Source organism: Heptranchias perlo, chromosome 9 (assembly GCF_035084215.1).
Source record: "Heptranchias perlo isolate sHepPer1 chromosome 9, sHepPer1.hap1, whole genome shotgun sequence".
NCBI classification, from domain to species: Eukaryota; Metazoa; Chordata; class Chondrichthyes; order Hexanchiformes; family Hexanchidae; genus Heptranchias; species Heptranchias perlo.
Genome location: NC_090333.1, coordinates 21,953,771 through 21,974,083, shown reverse-complemented (window position 1 = coordinate 21,974,083; position 20,313 = coordinate 21,953,771). Strand labels below are relative to the sequence as shown.

The 20,313-nt window shown below is 42.8% G+C and overlaps 1 protein-coding gene across 1 annotated transcript in view; it reads left to right on the top strand.

Moving 5' to 3' along the window:
* Positions 1–7,791: 7,791 nt before the first annotated feature.
* The window catches only part of LOC137325184 (putative ferric-chelate reductase 1), a 40,098-nt gene continuing 27,576 nt past the window's right edge, over positions 7,792–20,313 (top strand). Inside the window, exons 1-4 of the mRNA XM_067989991.1 lie at positions 7,792–7,847; positions 16,168–16,364; positions 17,337–17,482; positions 18,310–18,404. Coding sequence (XP_067846092.1) covers positions 16,169–16,364; positions 17,337–17,482; positions 18,310–18,404 — 437 coding nt within the window. The 5' untranslated portion in view covers positions 7,792–7,847; position 16,168. The remainder of the gene's footprint in view (positions 7,848–16,167; positions 16,365–17,336; positions 17,483–18,309; positions 18,405–20,313) is intronic.

The window sequence follows — 20,313 nt, the reverse complement described above, 5'->3', positions numbered from 1 at the left end:
TCAGGCTCACTGTGTCCCCTGTCCGGCTGAGTGGGACTGCCCTTGCTTGGTTCCACTCTTACCTATCCAGTCATAGCTGGAAAATCTCCTGCAATCTTCTCTTCCCACCGCACCATTCTCTATGGAGTCCCCCAAGGATCTATCCTTAGTCCCCTCCTATTTCTCATCTACATGCTGCCCCTCGGTGATATCATCTGAAGACATGAGGTCTCTGCCTATTGCACAAACCTGGTCTTTGATTCATGATATAGGGACATTCCATCCATGTCCTCTTTGGAAAGCAAAGGTTTCTTTTAAGAATCTTTCAGATGAAACTATATAGCAGTGCTCAGTGGGCACCATGGTCCATTTGCAATTTTGATCAAACCCAAATTTGAAATGTTATATTTAAATGAAGAGGCATAATAATTATATGATAAAGAGAAATGGCAATAGAACAGCTCATCTCAGAGACAGCAAGATCAAGTTATGAATCTGAATGGATCACCTATTCCCTTGTGGAATCCAATGAAGTCAGATCTTGGCTCTAAAAGTACAAGATGGTCAATCACACAAAGTCTGATCACGCCTTCTGATCAAAACCATAAAGCTTTTTGTCAATTATTGTAATGAAGAACTACTTTTATATTATATATTATTAATTCAATTTGAGATCAAAACCTACAAATTACTGTTGGCAATGTTAGCTAATGAACAATTAACACATTTGTATGACATTCCTTTACATAGAATTTAGTTGCACAGAAACAGGCCATTTGGCCCAACTGGTCTATGCCAGTGTTTATGCTCCACACGAGACTCCTCCTACCCTACTTCATCTAACCCTATCATCATATCCTTCGATTCCTTTCTCCCTCATTTACTTACCTAGCTTCCCCTTAAATTCATCGATGCTACTTGCCTCAACTATTCATCCAGTACTTTGAAGGAGGTGTTAACCCATTTAAAATAATTAATTTATTGCCTGCTTCAAAATAGCAGACTGAGGAATATCATACCAATATCAGCAATGGTAATTCCTAGGCTTAAAAATATAATTGTATATCAAGAAATAAGTATATTATTTTGTTCATAATAGATTGCCACTATCTCCATGACTCACCTTATCATTTTTGTTCCAGTTTAGTGGGGTGCATTGTCTCATATGAGGTGGTATACACTTCAGAAAATATTTATGTAATAAATCCCATACACAGGTGTACACTATACCCATTTCTAGAATTGGCATTACACTACTGCTGCTGTTGGATTAAAAACAAATTAACAGTGAACTAAAGAGGAAAAACTACCTCTATAAATTCTGCCAGGAAAAAAGGGCCAGGGATCACTGGGATATAGATATAGAATCATGCAAAAAAAAATCAAAAGGTTGAGCAAAGTGACAAAGCGAGACCTAGAGAAAAGCATAGCTGCAACATATAAGCGTAAAGAAATTATTTCAATGCTACAATAATGAGAGCACAGTCAGAGAAGAGGAGAGAACATTAAAAGAAGAAAATGAGCTTAAAACTGTGGATGAGCACAAGATGATAAATGTTGTGGATGATTACTTCCTCAAAATATTCAAAAGTGAAGACATGAACAACATGCCCTCTGCGTCCATCCCCCTCCCCCACCCCCCCAAAAAAGTACTAAGGACAAATTCAGGACTTCAATATAAACAAGATGGAAATCCCAGAAAACCTGAAAGGGCTAACACCGAATAAATACCCTGGAATTTATGGTAGATGGTATTTATTCCAGAGTGCTGAGAGAGACTGGTGAAGAGATTTGTGATGCAGGGATAATCATTATTAGGGAGTCAAGGACACTGGGGAGGTATCATTAAACTGGAAGCAGACTAAAATAGTACCAATATTCAAAAAGGGTGACAAAACAGACACAGGAAATTACAGCCCTATTAGTGTTACTTCAATTCCATGTAAAATAACGGTTTCAATTATCAGTGGTAAACTTGAGGTCTATGTATACAACAATAAACAAGTAAACAGCAGTTAACATGGCTTTAGACATTAAGGATGTTGATTGGCCAACCTTGTTTTCTTCAAGGAATTGACAATCTAAGTCAACTGTAGTAAACTCTACAATGCTGCATACTTAAAGTATTGATAAAATACCAATCAAAAGGTTACCAGTTAAACTCAAAGCTGTGGGGATTCGGGCAAAACTGGGGTATGGATAAGAAATTGGCTAAAGGTTAGAAAACGATGGGTACTGATTGGAGGAGTGACGTTGGAGTGGCGAGAAGTACTGAGTGGGGTGGCCATGGGTTCAATGTTGGGACCATTACCGCTTTTAATTAACATCAACAAATTGATTCACAAATTCAATGTAAATTAGTCCAGTTTGCAGAGATACCAAAGCAGGAGGAACAGTGGAATTGATTGGTCAAAAAAGTAAAGGCCCATGGGATCCAAGGGAATGTGCCGAATTGGATCCAAAATTGGTTCAGTAGCAGGAAGCAAAGGGTAATGGTCGACGGGTGTTTTTGCGACTGGAAGGCTGTTTCTAGTGGGGTGCCATAGGGCTCGGTACTGGGTCCTTTGCTTTTTGTGGTATACATTAACAATTTGGACTTAAACGTAGGGGGCATGATTAAGAAATTTGTGGATGACACAAAGATAGGCTGTGTGGTTGATAGTGAGGAAGAAAGCTGTAGTCTGCAGGAAGGTATCAATGGACTAATCAGTTGGGCAGAAAAGTGGCAAATGGAGTTCAATCTGGAGAAGTGTGAGGTAATGCATTTGGGGAAAGCAAACAAGGCAAGCGAATACACAATAAATGGGAGGATACTGAGAGGTGTAGCGGAAGTGAGGGACCTTGGAGTGCATGTCCACAGATCCGTGAAAGTAGCAGGACAGGTAGATAAGGTGGTTATAAAGGCATATGGAATGCTTTCCTTTATTAGCTAAGGCATAGAATATAAAAGCAGGGATGTTATGCTGGAACTGTATAAAACACTAGTTAGGCCACAGCTTGAGTACTGCGCACAGTTCTGGTTACCACATTACAGGAAGGATGTAATTGCACTAGAGAGGATGCAGAGGAGATTTACGAGGATGTTGCCAGGACAGGAGAATATTAGCAATGATGACAGATTAGATAGGCTGGGGTTGTTTTCCTTGGAACAGAGGAGGCTGAGGGGTGATTTGATTGAGGTGTACAAAATTATGTTGGGCCTAGATAGAGGAAGGACCATAGCAGAGGGGTCAATAACCGGGGGCATAGATTTAAAGTGATTGGTAGAAGGATTAGAGCGGACATGTGGAAACATTTTTTCACCCAGAGGGTGGTGGGGGTCTGGAACTCACTGCCTAAGAGGGTGGTAGAGGCAGAAACCCTCAAATGAGTTGAGGGTTTCTGCCTCTACCACCCTCTAATTGCACTAGAGAGGATGCAGAGGAGATTTACGAGGATGTAGGCCCAACATAATTTTGTACACCTCAATCAAACCACCCCTCAGCCTCCTCTGTTCCAAGGAAAACAACCCCAGCCTATCTAATCTGTCATCATTGCTAATATTCTCCTGTCCTGGCAACATCCTCGTAAATCTCCTCTGCATCCTCTCTAGTGCAATTAGAGGGTGGTAGAGGCAGAAACCCTCAACTCATTTAAAAAATACCTGGATGTGCACCTGAAGAGCCGTGACCTGCAGGGCTACGGACCAAATGCAGGAAAGTGGGATTAGGCTGGGTGGCTCACCTCTCAGCCGGTGTGGACACGATGGGCCGAATGGCCTCCTTCTGTGCTGTAAATTTTCTATGATTCTATGAAAGAGGCTGGCCAGTAAAATGAGTTACACAAAATATGAGTAGGCCAAACAATGGCTGAAATTTAAAATTTAATGCAGACAGGATGTAAAGTATGGCATATAGAAAAGAAAAATTGTCAATATGCATACTCCATGAATGGTGTTGAAATAACTAAGGATGAATTTGAAAGAGATCTAGACTCAACAATCAACCAATACTGAGCGGCAATCAACAAATCCAAGAAAATGTTGGACTATATAGCTTAAACAGTAAAATACCTGTAAACAATTTTACAACACCAAGTTATAGTCCAGCAATTTTATTTTAAATTCACAAGCTTTCGGAGACTTCCTCCTTCCTCAGGTAAATGTTTCAGGAGCTCCTTGAAGCCTACGCATTTATACATATAGAACAATACATGGTGTTTACAGACTGCCCCTGCAACTGCCCGTTGCCAAGGCAATCACCGTGTTCAGACAGAGAGGTGTCACCTGCAGAACCCCCGAATACACATTCAACAAAAAAACAAACAGGGAAAAAAAACAGAGAAAAAAAACAGAGAGAGGCAGAAACATCCGGAAGGCAGAGAGAGCCAGCAAATGACCCATTATATTAAAAACAGATAACATTTGTTCGCTGGTGGGGTAACGTGTAGCGTGACATGAACCCAAGATCCCGGTTGAGGCCGTCCTCATGGGTGCGGAACTTGGCTATCAATTTCTGCTCGACGATTTTGCGTTGTCGTGTGTCTCAAAGGCCGCCTTGGAGTACGCTTACCTGAAGGTCGGTGGATGAATGTCCATGACTGCTGAAGTGTTCCCCGACTGGGAGGGAACCCTCCTGTTTGGCGATTGTTGCGCGGTGTCCGTTCATCCGTTGTCGCAGCGTCTGCATGGTCTCGCCAATGTACCATGCTCTGGGGCATCCTTTCCTGCAACGTATGAGGTAGACAACGTTGGCCGAGTCACAGGAGTATGAACCATGCACCTGGTGGGTGGTGTCCTCTCGTGTGATGGTGGTATCTGTGTCGATGATCTGGCATGTCTTGCAGAGGTTACCGTGGCAGGGTTGTGTGGCGTCGTGGACGCTGTTCTCTTGAAAGCTAGGTAATTTGCTGCGAACGATGGTCTGTTTGAGGTTGGGTGGCTGTTTAAAGGCGAGTAGTGGAGGTGTGGGGATGGCCATAGCGAGGTGTTTGTCCTCATTGATGACATGTTGAAGGCTGCGGAGAACATGGCGTAGTTTCTCCGCTCCGGGGAAGTACTGGACGACAAAGGGTACTCTGTTGGTTGCGTCCCGTGTTAGTCTCCTGAGGAGGTCTATGCGATTTTTTGCTGTGGCCCGTCGGAACTGTCGATCGATGAGTCGAGCGTCATATCCCGTTCTTACTAGGGCGTCTTTCAGCGTCTGTAGGTGTCCATCGCGTTCCTCCTCGTCTGAGCAGACCCTGTGTATTCGCAGGGCCTGTCCATAGGGGATGGCCTCTTTGACGTGGACATGTATGCTCAAGCTGGAGGGAAATGCGTCAATGCCAGATTCATCAGCCGCACTCAGAAGACAGTCCAGAATGTCACCCGAGCACAACGCAACGCCATCAACGCTCTCAAGACCAACCGCAACATCGTCATCAAACCAGCGGACAAAGGAGGAGCCATAGTCATACAGAACAGAACAGACTATTGCAAAGAAGCATACCGACAACTGGACAACCAGGAACACTACAGACGGTTACCCGCAGATCCGACCAAAGAACACACCCACCAGCTCAACAAACTGATCAAGACCTTCGATCCAGACCTTCAAAGCATCCTACGCACTCTCATCCCACGTAATCCCCGCGTGGGAGACTTCTACTGCCTCCCAAAGATACACAAAGCCAACACACCCGGACGTCCCATCGTATCAGGCAACGGAACCCTGTGTGAGAACCTCTCTGGATACATCGAGGGCATACTGAAACCCATCGTACAGGGAACCCCCAGCTTCTGTCGCGACACTACAGACTTCCTACAAAAACTCAGTACCCACGGACCAGTTGAACCAGGAACACTTCTCACCACGATGGACGTCTCGGCACTATACACCAGTATCCCCCACGATGACGGCATCGCTGCGACAGCATCAATACTCAACACCAACAACAGCCAATCTCCGGAAGCCATCCTACAACTCATCCGCTTCATCCTGGATCACAATGTCTTCACCTTCGATAACCAGTTCTTTACCCAAACACACGGAACAGCCATGGGGACCAAATTCGCACCCCAATACGCCAACATTTTCATGCACAAGTTCGAGCAGGACTTCTTCACTGCACAAGACCTCCAACCAACACTATACACCAGATACATCGACGACATTTTCTTTCTATGGACCCACGGCAAGGAATCACTAAAGAGACTACACGATAACATCAACAAGTTCCATCCCACCATCAAGCTCACCATGGACTACTCCTCAGAATCAGTTTCTTTCTTGGACACACGAATCTCCATCAAAGACGGGCACCTCAGCACCTCACTCTACCGCAAGCCCACGGACAACCTCACGATGCTCCACTTTTCCAGCTTCCACCCTAACCACGTCAAAGAGGCCATCCCCTATGGACAGGCCCTGCGAATACACAGGGTCTGCTCAGACGAGGAGGAACGCGATGGACACCTACAGACGCTGAAAGACGCCCTAGTAAGAACGGGATATGACGCTCGACTCATCGATCGACAGTTCCGACGGGCCACAGCAAAAAATCGCATAGACCTCCTCAGGAGACTAACACGGGACGCAACCAACAGAGTACCCTTTGTCGTCCAGTACTTCCCCGGAGCGGAGAAACTACGCCATGTTCTCCGCAGCCTTCAACATGTCATCAATGAGGACAAACACCTCGCTATGGCCATCCCCACACCTCCACTACTCGCCTTTAAACAGCCACCCAACCTCAAACAGACCATCGTTCGCAGCAAATTACCTAGCTTTCAAGAGAACAGCGTCCACGACGCCACACAACCCTGCCACGGTAACCTCTGCAAGACATGCCAGATCATCGACACAGATACCACCATCACACGAGAGGACACCACCCACCAGGTGCATGGTTCATACTCCTGTGACTCGGCCAACGTTGTCTACCTCATACGTTGCAGGAAAGGATGCCCCAGAGCATGGTACATTGGCGAGACCATGCAGACGCTGCGACAACGGATGAACGGACACCGCGCAACAATCGCCAAACAGGAGGGTTCCCTCCCAGTCGGGGAACACTTCAGCAGTCATGGACATTCATCCACCGACCTTCAGGTAAGCGTACTCCAAGGCGGCCTTCGAGACACACGACAACGCAAAATCGTCGAGCAGAAATTGATAGCCAAGTTCCGCACCCATGAGGATGGCCTCAACCGGGATCTTGGGTTCATGTCACGCTACACGTTACCCCACCAGCGAACAAATGTTATCTGTTTTTAATATAATGGGTCATTTGCTGGCTCTCTCTGCCTTCCGGATGTTTCTGCCTCTCTCTGTTTTTTTTCTCTGTTTTTTTTCCCTGTTTGTTTTTTTGTTGAATGTGTATTCGGGGGTTCTGCAGGTGACACCTCTCTGTCTGAACACGGTGATTGCCTTGGCAACGGGCAGTTGCAGGGGCAGTCTGTAAACACCATGTATTGTTCTATATGTATAAATGCGTAGGCTTCAAGGAGCTCCTGAAACATTTACCTGAGGAAGGAGGAAGTCTCCGAAAGCTTGTGAATTTAAAATAAAATTGCTGGACTATAACTTGGTGTTGTAAAATTGTTTACAATTGTCAACCCCAGTCCATCACCGGCATCTCCACATCAGTAAAATACCTGTCAGAGGAAGTATTTAGACCCTTGAATCATTTCAGAAACAATTACAACAATGGGGAAATATAAGGCTGTGTGTGGATAGATGAACTAAGAGAGGCCCAATCGCCCTTCTCTTCTATAAGTATTTTATAATTGTGTGAGCCCAACCCACGGAGGTAAATTTTAGTTCGATGTCAGAGCCCCGCCTCAACAGTGAAACCTGATGCCAAGTTTTGCTCAGGTAAGGAAGGGCACGGCGGTTCCAAGTCCACAGGTAAGTGTGAGTGGTGTAAACTCCTTATATTTTAAGCAGTAACGTATATCTTCACAGATAACTTTAGTTCGCTCTACGTAATCGTTGGTGTAGTTCGGTTTTAAATGGGACAAAAGTAGACCGAGTAGGAAAGAGCACATTATCGCCTCAGCACACGACTTGAGGTAAATAAAGCACGATGCTCATTAAAAACGAGTCAGAAGAAGAACGTGGTAAGTTCGAGCATAGGGAATATCAGTATTGGCTTTTACTCTCTCATGTGGCATGTCAATATTCTTTGGATTACAGTTCTTAGTGCTTAGCAACTTAAAACAGAATCCACAGCACTGCCCGTGGCGGCAAAGAATTAGTCTGATGACTCCCTCATTTTCACAAAACAACCCAACCGTAAACATACTCCTTGCCGGCACTGAATTATTTATAAAACGTGTACCAGTATCCTGTCCTGTATCAATCAACCACACGTGAAATTTCCAGTCTAGCAAAAGAATAAAACAGCGACTGAAAAAATCTCCCCACACAAGTTTCTAAAGTTATCATAATCCTACAACTATAACACAGAACTCCAGCAGCCAATTCACTGCTAATTCTTTAGTGATCATTTTTTCAGTAATGTATCTGAGAGTGGTTAGTCTTGCAGTGTGTGATTACCTAAGAACCAGTAGAGCGTTGTGAGCTGGCCTCAGCACTGACATCAATGCTACTCTAGAACAATTCAAAACGGGACAAAATGACTGTATAAAACTATATATAAGTATGTTAGTATAGATATGTTTTTGTATGCACAATATTTAAACAATAATCCTGGAATTTAGGGGATAGCTATTTAATCTTGTTATTAAAAAAACTTAACCAAACAATAAATAACTTTGAACAAAACAAATGGAAACTTATAAAACTAAATTGTAATATAATTCCTGGTGTCCACAAAACGCTCCAGTGCTTGTGGTACCCACCAGTCGCGGAAGTCCCCAAGGGTACCAGCAAACACCACACGCTCCATTAATCTTCACTTTGCAGTTTGTGACACTATTTGAATTGACTGGCCTTTTAATCATTGCCAGACAGTATTATTCTCTAAGGTTTTAAAATTATACTGTGGAATATCAGCATATGAATGTTTAGAATGTTTGTGCAAAATGCCTTGATTTACTATTTAAATGGAGGCATAAACCCATTTAACCCAGCATATATTATTCAATAAACTTAGACAGTGATGTAGTTTCAAAATTCTAGTAACAATTCTTGCAAGATCAAAATTTTAGATTCTCCTTGGGAGATGCCAAGACACTGTACACCTGTTGCTTAGTGGAAAGGTGCCACTGTGCTCTCTGCAGATGTGTTGCATTTGAGTATAGTAAGTCACACCTCATTAATCCAACTCTATGCCCCATTGATGATTGATAATGCCATCCTTATGGTGACAGTGATGCCACGTACACAGAAGAAACCAATACCTCCTCAATGCTGAGATGCAGTGCTATAATTTATGCCCGGTGTTCAAACTTGTAGCATTCTGTTTCATGAAACCAGGCTGTCATACTGTGAGACAATTCCAGGAACTAGGAATCACAATAAAATAATTGAATGCTCACCCTCCAACTACCATCATCATCTTACTATTAGCTTGCATTTCCGCTACTTCTTGACAGGTGAGGGAATTTAAAATACCAGAGAAAAAAAAGTCCAAAAATTCTGAGCATGTGCAGTTTTTTTAAGAGTAGACTTGCTTTATTTTGTTTGCTCAGGAGACAGAAACCAAAATCTTCTCATAATATAAATTAAAAACAAGGTAGGAAAATATTGTATTCCCAAAGTTTCAGATAGGAGTAGTGAGACCGCAACTGTATATTAAAATAAAATGGAAGTTAATACATCAGTTTTATTGATATCATATTTAACATATATATTACTGTGCAAGTTGCTAGGGTTAAAAATTCTGAGAGACAGGAATGGGTCTTCTAACATGAAATTGCTTGTGTCTGCTAGAATAACGCACCATTGGAAATTGTGAATCTGGTTTTCCGCCAATGTTCCTTACAATGACGTAGACTGGAGAAGAACCTCATTAAACTGTTGAAAACTATGCAAGTGAAGGTTAAGTTGGCTAATGCGTGCAATCCCAAAGTTTATGATGTGCACCAGCTACGTGCTCAGCATGCTCATTGAAACTAGGCATTAAATTTCAGTAGCATTCTGGCCTGGATGAAGAGGATTTCTTAAAGCTGGACCGTTCCAAACTATTGAATTATAATTGAATTCAAAGTTATGAGGATTCGATTCATTGCTTCTCAGATTTGACAGAGGAGAATACCATAGAGATCAGATTGCATCAAAGGCACACTGCCACCAGCTGCCATTATTCATCATTATTCAAGTAGCTGACTTTACAGGCCCAGGAATAGCTATCTGGTAATGTCAGAGGAGAACTACTTTCACAGGCTTTGGTTCATCAGGGAAGCAGTTACAGAACTGTGACATCTGTTGCAGATCACACCTCACCCACAGAGATGGCACTGCCAGTCAGTTACACCGCTCTCAATTTTTATGCCTCTGGCTCCTTCCAGAGCACCACAGGGAAATTCTGCAATATAAATTAATTTGTAGAGTTGTGTCAAACACTTCATTGATGCATTGTTCAGCAGGGCCAACTTGTTCATTACTTTTTTCACTGAACAGGAACAGCAGCCTAATAAGGCTGCCCAATCTTTTCACATTGCTGGATTCCCCAAAATGCAGGAGGTCATTGATGGTGCTCATGTTGCCATCTGAGTCCCTAGATACAATTTCTTTGTGCACAAGCACTAAAAGGGGCTCCACCCCATCAATGTACTGAATATCAATGAATGGGTGCAGGACATTCTGTGAGGGGAAGGGGATCATCCAGAAGTTATGGTCCATGTTGGAACCAATGACATAGGTAGGAAGAGGGTTGGGGTCCCACTGGCAGATTTTCAGGAACTAGGAAAAAGATTAAAGAACAGGATCTCAAAGGTGGTAATCTCTGGATTACTCTCAGTGCCATGTGCTAGTGAATACAAACACAGGAAGATAGTACAGGTGAATGCATAGCTGGAGAAGTGGAGCAAGAGGGAGGGCTTTAGATTCCTGGGGCATTGGGACCAATTCTGTGGCAGGAAGGACCTGTACAATTTGGACAGGTTGCACCTGAACAGGGCTGGGTCCAATGTCCTCGCGGGGGGATTAGCTAGTTCTGTGGGGGAGGGATTAAACAAATTTGACAGGGGGAGGGGAACCAGGGTCTAGCAGCAGAGAGGAGAGACAAGGTGCATAAAAAGCTAGGAAGGACAAACAGCAACAGAATAAAGAATAGTGTAGAAAGAGCAGGAATTAGATTCAGGAAAAAAAGCAAAGGAGACTAGCATAGTGTTGGAGTGCTTGTGTGTTAATGTGAGGATTGTTGCAAATGAGGTTGATGAGCTGCAGGCACAAGTCGCCACATGGACTTATGATATAATGGCTATAACGGAGACCTGGCTCCGTTATACCCATGGGCAGGAATGGGAACTAAACATCCCTGGCTACAATGTATTCAGGAGGGATAGGGAAGGAAAAAAGAAAGGAGGATGGCGGCAGTATTGATCAAGGATAATATTACAGTTCTACAGAGGGACGGTACATTAGAGAGTTCAAAGACTGAATCTATTTGGTTACAGTTAAGCAACAGAAAAGGAACTGTTATATTGCTGGGTGTTTACTATAGACCCCCAAATAGTAAGCAGGAGATAGAGGAGCAAATCTGTAAGAAAATTACAGAGAAATTTAAAAATAATGAAGTAGTAATAGTAGGGGACTTCAATTACCCTAATATAGACTGGGAAAAAACAGTGTAAAGGGCAAGGAGGTTGAAGAATTCCTAAAATGTGTACAGGAGAACTTTCTTATCAGTATGTTTCTAGCCCAACAAGGAAGGAAGCAGTGCCAGATCTAGTTCTGGAGAATGAAGTAGGGCAAGTGGAGTGTGTTTCAATGGGAGAACATCTGGGTAATCGTGATCATAATTTAATTTGGTTTAAAGTAGTTACGGAAAGGGACAAAGAAAAATCAAAGGTGAAAATACCCAACTGGAAGAGAGCCAATTTTAGTGATTTGAGGAGGGATCTAACACAGATGGACTGGAAACAAAAATTGGCCATGAAAACAGTAAATGAGTAATGGCAGGCCTTCAAGGCGGAGGTAGTTCGGGTACAAACAATGCATATAACCATAAGGAGAAAAGATAGGGCATCCAAAGCTAGAGCTCCCTGGATGACAAAGGAAATAGAGGTTAAAATAAAACAGAAAAAGAAGGTTTATGATAAATGTCAGGTACAGAAAACAGTTAAAAAAAACAGGCAGAATGCAGAGAGTCCAGGGGGAAATTGAAAAAGGATATAAGAAGGGCAAAGAGAGAATATGAAAAATGATTAGCGGGTAACATAAAAGGGAACCCAAAAATCTTTTATAAACATATAAAAAAGTAAACGGATTGTTAAAGGAATGGTGAGGCTGATTAGGGACAAAAAAGGCAATCTTCTTGTGAAGGCAGAGGGCATGACTGGGGTACTGAATGAATACTTTGTATCTGTCTTCACAAAAGAAGAGGATGAAGTTAATGTCGCAATAGAGAAGGAGGGAGTAGAGATATTGAAAAGGATAAAAATAGATAGAAAAGAGGTGCTAAATAGGTTGGCATCACTCAAAGTTAACAAGTCACCCAGTCCAGGTGGGATGCATCCTAGGTTGCTGAGGGAAGCAAGGGTGGAGATAGCCAAAGCTCTGATCACAATCTTTCAATCCTCCTTGGATATGGGAGTGGTGCCAGAGGACTGGAGGTTACAAATTTTACACCACTATTTAAAAAAGGGGGAGAGGGATAAACCTGGTAGCTACAGGCCAGTTAGTCTAACATCAGCGGTGGGAAAACTACTAGAGACCATTGTCAAGGACAAAATAAATTCTCACTTGGAGAAGCATGGGTTAATAAGGGACAGCTAGCATGGATTTGTGAAGGGCAAATTATGTCTGACCAACTTGATTGAGTTCTTTGGTAAAGTAACAGAGAGGGTTGATGAATGTAGTGTAGTACTGTGGATGTATACGTGGACTTTCAAAAGGCGGAGGTAAATAGAAGCACATGGGATTAAAGGGATGGTGGTAACTTGGTTAGATAATTGGCTAAGGGATAGGAGGCAGAAAGCAGTGGTGAACAGATGTTTATCTGACTGGGGAGAAGTATGCAGTGGGGTCCCCTAGTGGTTGGTATTAGGACCATTGCTTTTCTTGTTGTATATGAATGACCTGGACTTGAGTATAGGAAGTACAATTTTGAAGTTTGCGGATGATATAAAACTTGGCAACGTAGTAAATAGTGAGGAGGATAGTAGCAGACTTCAGGATGACATAGACAGACTGGTGAAATGGGCAGACATGTGGCAGATGCAATTTAATGTGGATAAGTGTGAAGTGATGCACTTTGGGAGGAACAACATGGAGAGGCAGTATGATCTAAATAGTACTATTTTGAGGGGGTGCAAGAGCAGAGGAACCTGGGGGTGCATATTCACAAATCTTTGAAGGTGGCAGGGCAAGTAGATTAGATGTTTAAGAAAGCATATGGGATGCTTGGCTTTATAAATAGGGGCATTGAATACAAAAACAAGGAAGTCATGCTGAACCTTTACAAATCACTGGTTAGGCCTCGGCTGGAGTATGTGTACAATTCTGGGCACCACACTTTAGGAAGGATGTCAAGGCCTTGGAGAAGGTACAGAGGAGGTTTACCAGGATGATACCAAGGATGAGGGACTTCTGTTATGTGGAAAGATTGGAGAAGTTATAATTGTTCTCCTTAGAGCAGAGATGGTTAAGGGGAGACCCAATAGAAGTAGTCAAAATTATGAGGGGTTTTGATGGCGCAAGTAGGGAGAAACTGTTCCCACTGGCAAGTGGGCCGATAACCAGAGGTCATAGATTTAAAATAATTGGCAAAAGAACTAGAGGGGAAATGAGGAGAAATGTTTTCACACAGAGGGTTATTAAGATCTGGAACGCATTACCTGAAAGGATGGTGAAATCAGATTCCATGTACTTGAAGAGGATTAATCTGCAGGGTTATGGGGAAAAAGCTACCGTGTGGGACTAAATTGGACAGCTCTTTCAAAGAGCCGGCACAGGCACAATGGGCTGAGTGTCCTCCTCCTGTGCTGTAAGATTCTACGATTCCATGAATGTACAGCTGGTTAGTTGATGACCAACACTTGATCCATCAGGTCAGTGCCCATTTCCCAGGTAGCAGTCAAGATGCTTCCATTTTAAGCCAGTCATCTATGCCACCTTTTATTTGAAGGAGGCAGTCTGCAACAATGGCTGCTTGAGTTTCTATTTAACCTGCTTCGAATATGGTTAATGATCTCCTTATGCCAGCCATGGACACAAGCAGAGCACAAATACACTGAGGCCATGTAGTTACCAAGATCATCAGAGAGGATATTTGCCCTTAGCTGGGGGAAGATCTCCAACTTCACCTTGCCACAATCCCTCTGTGCACTTATAGCTGATTATGTCCAGCATGGCATCATATGCCAGATTAGTGTGCCCTCCACCAGTGTGGGTTTGTCCCTCTTGTTGTGAGCTAATTTGGCAAACAGAAAAGTACTTGTGAGATGTTGTAGGTTGGAAGGGCGCACATATAGTGATATCCAAGTGGCCAATCTGGATTCCATTATGTGTGGGAGCCAATGACCAAGCATCTTGCAGATAGGTTGTGTTGCAAGGGTGTTTGGTGTGAAGTTCCTTTTAACAAGTGAACGTAACAACAGTGAGAGTGGCAAGTTGCAACTTGAAGGAGCACCCTACTGTTGTACGGCCATGTAGTGTAGGTTATCTGGGTGCTTTGCATGCAACAATGGTGCAGAGATAATATAATCATAGAAAGGTTACAGCATGGAAGGAGGCCATTCAGCCCATCAAGTCCATGCCGCTCTATGCAAGTGCAATCCAGCTAGTCCCACTCCCCCGCCCTATCCCTGTAGCCCTGCAATTTTTTTTCTTTCAAGTCCTTACCCAGTTCCCTTTTGAAGGCCATAATTATGGCCTTATCCTATATAGTAGGGTGAGACAAATCAGGCTGTAGCATGTGTACTTGGCCTAGCTATTTGGTATAGAGCATTTTAGGGTCACCTTACCTTTGCAGTTCTCCTCGGGTCTGACATCTTCTTTCTCATTTGGATCCAGACAGCATTACTTCTTGCTGTGACCTCCTCCCAGGCATCATATGCATCATTGCTGTGGGGAGGGTACCCTGATGTCTAAAATAGAGCATCTCTCCTTGCTGTGTTAAAGCAACTAAGGGTGAGAGTTGGTTGCTTCAGGGGATCTTGCACCACTCCACTTTGAAACTGAGTTATAGCGATGTGAAAGTTGTAGTATAATTGCAATGTAAATAAAGAACTGACATTTATATAGTGCCTTTCACAACTCAAAGTGCTTCACAGTCAATGAAATACTTTTGAAATGTAGATAAATGCAGTAGCTAGTTTGTACACAAGGTCCCACAAACAGAATTGAGATAAATGACCAGATAATCTGTATTGGTGATGTTGGTTGAGGGATAAATGATGGCCAGGATAACTCCCCTGTTATTCTTCATTTGATGTTATGGAACCTTTTACAAGCACCTGGCAGACGTGACATCAATTTAACATCTCATCCAAAAGATGGCACCTCTGACAGTGCAGTACCCCCTCAGTACTGCACTAGTATGTGCTCAGGTCTCTGGAGTGTGGGTTGAATCCACAACCTTGTGACTTACAGATGAGGGTGTTGTCACAGCCGAGAATGCATGCGCTACTATAGTACCTGGAATAATCATCTCTAAACCTTTTTAATGAGAAAGGGAACAGTGTTATGTTTTATGCAAATAGACATTGGCCAGGACACCGTGTTCTTCTTAAAATAGCACCAGAGGATCATTTACCTCCACCTGAGAGGTAGTATAACCTGTCATTTGAAAGACAGCACCTCTGACAGTGCAGTACTACACTGAAATGTCAGCCTGGATTATGTAATCAAGTCTCTGGAGCAGAGCTTGAACCCACAACCTTCTGACTCAGAGGTGAGAGTGCTATTACTGAGCCAAGGCTGACACCTAGATAAATGAATGTTACTTCTTAACCATGGTAAATTAGCTTTACCTATGAGATTCTTGATTATAATTGAATGTATAAACATTAGTGTTTGCTTGTCATTAGAATTAACTTCTGGCAGACCAACAGAAATTAGCACCAATTGAAACAGTTCTTTTCTGATTCCACACTAGTATGGGACTGTTTATTGCTGGCATGTTTGCTGTACTTAGCATCTTTGTGGAACCTGTAGTTGGCTACGGAAATGGTCAGGTGGCTGTTGCTTGTGACACCATGACTCCAAAGCATGGGAGCTTTCCTCAGAAGTCGTCGAGTCCTGCCATTATCACAGTGGACAAAAATGTGTTCAGCCCAAAGGATCAAATAAAAGGTAAAGAAATTTTTAACAGTTTAAAAAAAAAATCAAATTTTATATTACAATTGTTTATGTTATTGTAATAATTTTGTCTGTGCAAATTCATTTGATTAGTGTTAAAATAAAATGTGTCACAATACAGATTATTAGGTACGGTGTATAGAGTGTGATATATGGAATGCTTTCTGTGTTTTTTAAGTTTACTGTACTTTCATACTGCTTTGGAATAAGCATAAGAATGTGACAAAAATGGTTGACCTTGTGGCACAGTGAATTGTAATATCAACAAGCTTCAGACTGACTGGAAGTGTCCTTGTGCCCATGAATCCTCATGGTGAATTCCCAACCAGTTAGGTCAATTATCTACTCTCATGGATCTGCCAATGATCACTGAGCAAGGGGCATTGGCCAAGTATGAACAACAATTCTCCTGATCTCCTTCTCCACAAAAAATTCTGCAGTGGTTGGAGAAAGAGACATGAGGCTAAACATTTGTGGAAAAGTAATTAAATAATAGAGAGGAACAATAATATTTAAAAATGTGATGCCACTGATGTCCCGTCCCCCCATAACCAATTTACTAAGTGTATGGAAGTAATCAGGTTCAGATATTACACCGATCTAAACAAATCATGTAGTAGATCAGTACTAATACTGGACCAATACTGGTGCAGGAATTGTAATGGACTATACCAGTTACAGAGGGGTTTCATTAAGAAATGCTATGTCCCACAGTATTTCTCATTTATTTCGCATTACTCGCCATTCAAGAGCTGGCGTGACATGCCTGTTTCCAGGCCGTTGCCAATACCACTCTTGAGCTGGTCATGATGAGGAGGCCTGGGGTGATTATCCCAGTGATTTTCCTTTCCTCTTGATGGGGAGATGCTTGCTGCCCTTTTGAATCTCCTCTTGGTATACCCCAGAATGTAGTTAAAAGTGGAATGCTTGCTTCCATACTCTGATGCTGTTTTCCCTTGATTTCAGTTACACTCACTGTGAGGCAGTCTGGAACTTCATTCCAAGGATTTTTTATTCAAGCACGAGACGCTGCTGACCTGAATGGTGGGCCTGTTGGGACCTTTACTCTTATTGATAAGAAGTCTCAGCTCCTGACATGTGGAGGTGTAAAAGTGTGTACCAGCTTGTGAATTCCAAATACATTACAGAAGTTCTTCAAACGTCAGCTTGGTATTTTGTAGTGTTAGTCAGATAAACTGCAAGTGCATTCATTTTTAATTCATGAAAAAGGTACTAAAGGAAAAGCAAGTGATGGCAGAACTGTAGATTTTTCTAGTTGGATGAGCTGAAATGGGCCCAATTGCCTTCCTCATCTATATTTATTCTGTGTTAAGAACATAAGAAATAGGAGCAGGAGTAAGCCATACGGCCCCTCGAGCCTGCTCTGCCATTGAATAAGATCATGGCTGATCTTCAACCTCAACTCCACTTTCCCATATCCCTTGATGCCTCTGTAGTCCAAAAATCTATATCTCAACCTTGAATATATTAAATGACTCAGCATCCACAGCCCTCTGGGGTGAAGAATTCCATAGATTCACAACCCTCTGTGTAAAGAAATTCCTCCTCATCTCAGTCTTGACTGGCTGACCTCTTATCCTGCAACTGTTCCCCCTGGTTCTAGACTCTGTAGCCAGGCGAAACAATATCTCAGCATCTACCCTGTCAAGCCTCCTCAGAATCTTATATGTTTCAATGAGATCACCTCTCATTCTTCTAAACTCCAGAGAGTGTAGGCCCATTCTACTCTACTGATCTTCTAAGTCTTTTATGTTTTGCAGTGTAGTCAATCACATATAGTAATTTTATGGATTGTTTGAACATTAAGAATCGGTCTACACAGCAAATAAAAAAGCGAAAGTGTTTTTGATGTACTGAACATATTTATTGTGTGGAGACAGCTTATGGTGAGCATTATGCTCTTGTCTCTCTTCCATAGGACTCTGCAGTCAGTCACACAAGTTCATCAGGAAAGCACACAATTGTGGTGCTGTGGAACTCACCTGCAACAAAGCCGGATCACGTTCGATTCCTGTAAGCATTGCGGTATATTTAACAAACAACATTCATTGGAAAAATTAAATCTGTCTTTGTACTGAATCAGGATAACTTGCCACATTGTTCAGCAGTGAGAGTTTGGTGCAGGTCTAAGACATAGATATAACGTGCAAGTTAGTGTAAGTGTGAGTGCAACAGCATTTAAAGTGCATGGGGGATCTGTGTTTGCCAGATTATCACATTTTACTGTGATAATAATGAGTTCTATATCCTGTAATGTTTTTATCCCTCAGTGATAGTTTACAGTATGTGTAGAAGTATGACTCACTGACTCTATTATACATTCTTTCCACTTGCTGCACACCTCACACAGCCGAATGTCACTGAATAGTAACATTAGGAACTAATAACATCAATAGCAGAACAGGGCCTGAAGCTTCATCACATGGTAACCATTAATTTTATTTCGAGTCTACACGTACAAAATAATTCAATAAAATTCCATTACATTTTCTGCAGTAAATGGAGGCCTAATGAATAAGAATATTACAACACCGGCAGTGGGTGATGGGTGTTCACACTCATCAATGGGATGCTGCTCATCCAGTATCTCTGTGCAAACCCTCCACATTGACTTGTTCCAGAAAATTTTTTACTATACTTGGCCAATGCAGGGTAAAGAAATGTTAACTGTATTTACTGAATGCAAATACTTTAACGTGGTACCGACACATTGGGCTAGATTTTTGTCTTCACTGTCTGGGCGGTAATCTGGCAGGGTGGATCGCACCCTTTATAGAATCTGCCTGACTTTCTTTCCAATGATTTCAATGGAATGAAAATCAATGACGGGTGGGGTTCTGTAAAGGGTACGATCCACCCCACCAGATGACCACCCAGACAATGAAGACAAAAACCTACCGCATTGTCTGTCATTGTTTACAGATGTATCTTTATTGCATTGGAGGGCCTGCTTCTTTAGTCAATTTTGGGGGTAGGTTTTTTTGCTATTTGTAGTAAAATCATAAACAATTGGCAGTTTAGGGCTATCCTTGTTTTCCAGATGACCCTGAAGTATAAGGATAATTTAGCTGCAAAGAGGGAGAATTGGTATCATTTGAGATTTGGCAGTGGACAATCAGGTTGGCAGTACCCTACGTGCTTTCTAATTTCTGGCCCATGGATTTCAGACCACGGAGGTGGCCATTGGTACTAGAAGGAGGAGGTTTGGAGGAGTTTTGGAGTGGGAGACCATTTGGGATCAGGTAGAGATGAGGGCTTTATAGTTGGAGGCAAGGCAATTATTTAGCAGATCAATAGAAGCAGATGTTAGTGTGGGTGGTGGTGCAGAGAGGAAGGAATTGGTGAGAGAGGCAGGAAATAGTTTTTTTCAAGGCTGAAAAGAGAAAGTGGAGGGATTAGAGTAAGGTTGGGGGGGGTTGGGGTGTGCAGGGGCAGTGAAAGAGATGAAAAAATGATTGTTGATGATTGTTACCTTGGAGATGGCCAAGACTTATGTGAAAGCAAGGTTGAGGGAGTGGCATGTGATGTGAATGGGACAAGTTATATAGATGGCGAATTTGAAGGCGAAAAGGAGGATGGAGAATTCAGAGGAAACTGGACAGGGTTGATATTGCTGAGGATGAGGTGTGCTCCTCGATAACACTTTGGGGTGAATTTTAATGCCACTGATCCACTTCCCGTTTAGAACTGCAGAGTGGCTGCTGGCAGGGGAAGGCCCTTGTATGCCTGCCAGCTTGCACATAAGTTTTCGGGAGGGCTGTCTGGGTGACTAAAAGATGCCCGATCCAATATGGCGATCCAGCGAACTTTGGGTGCTGATCAGGCATGGGAGATTGCTCTTCCCACCCCCCCCCCCCCCCGATTTTGTTAAGTTTTTCCCTTGTGTTATGCCTGAAACAACGGCAAAACGAGGTTGAATTTC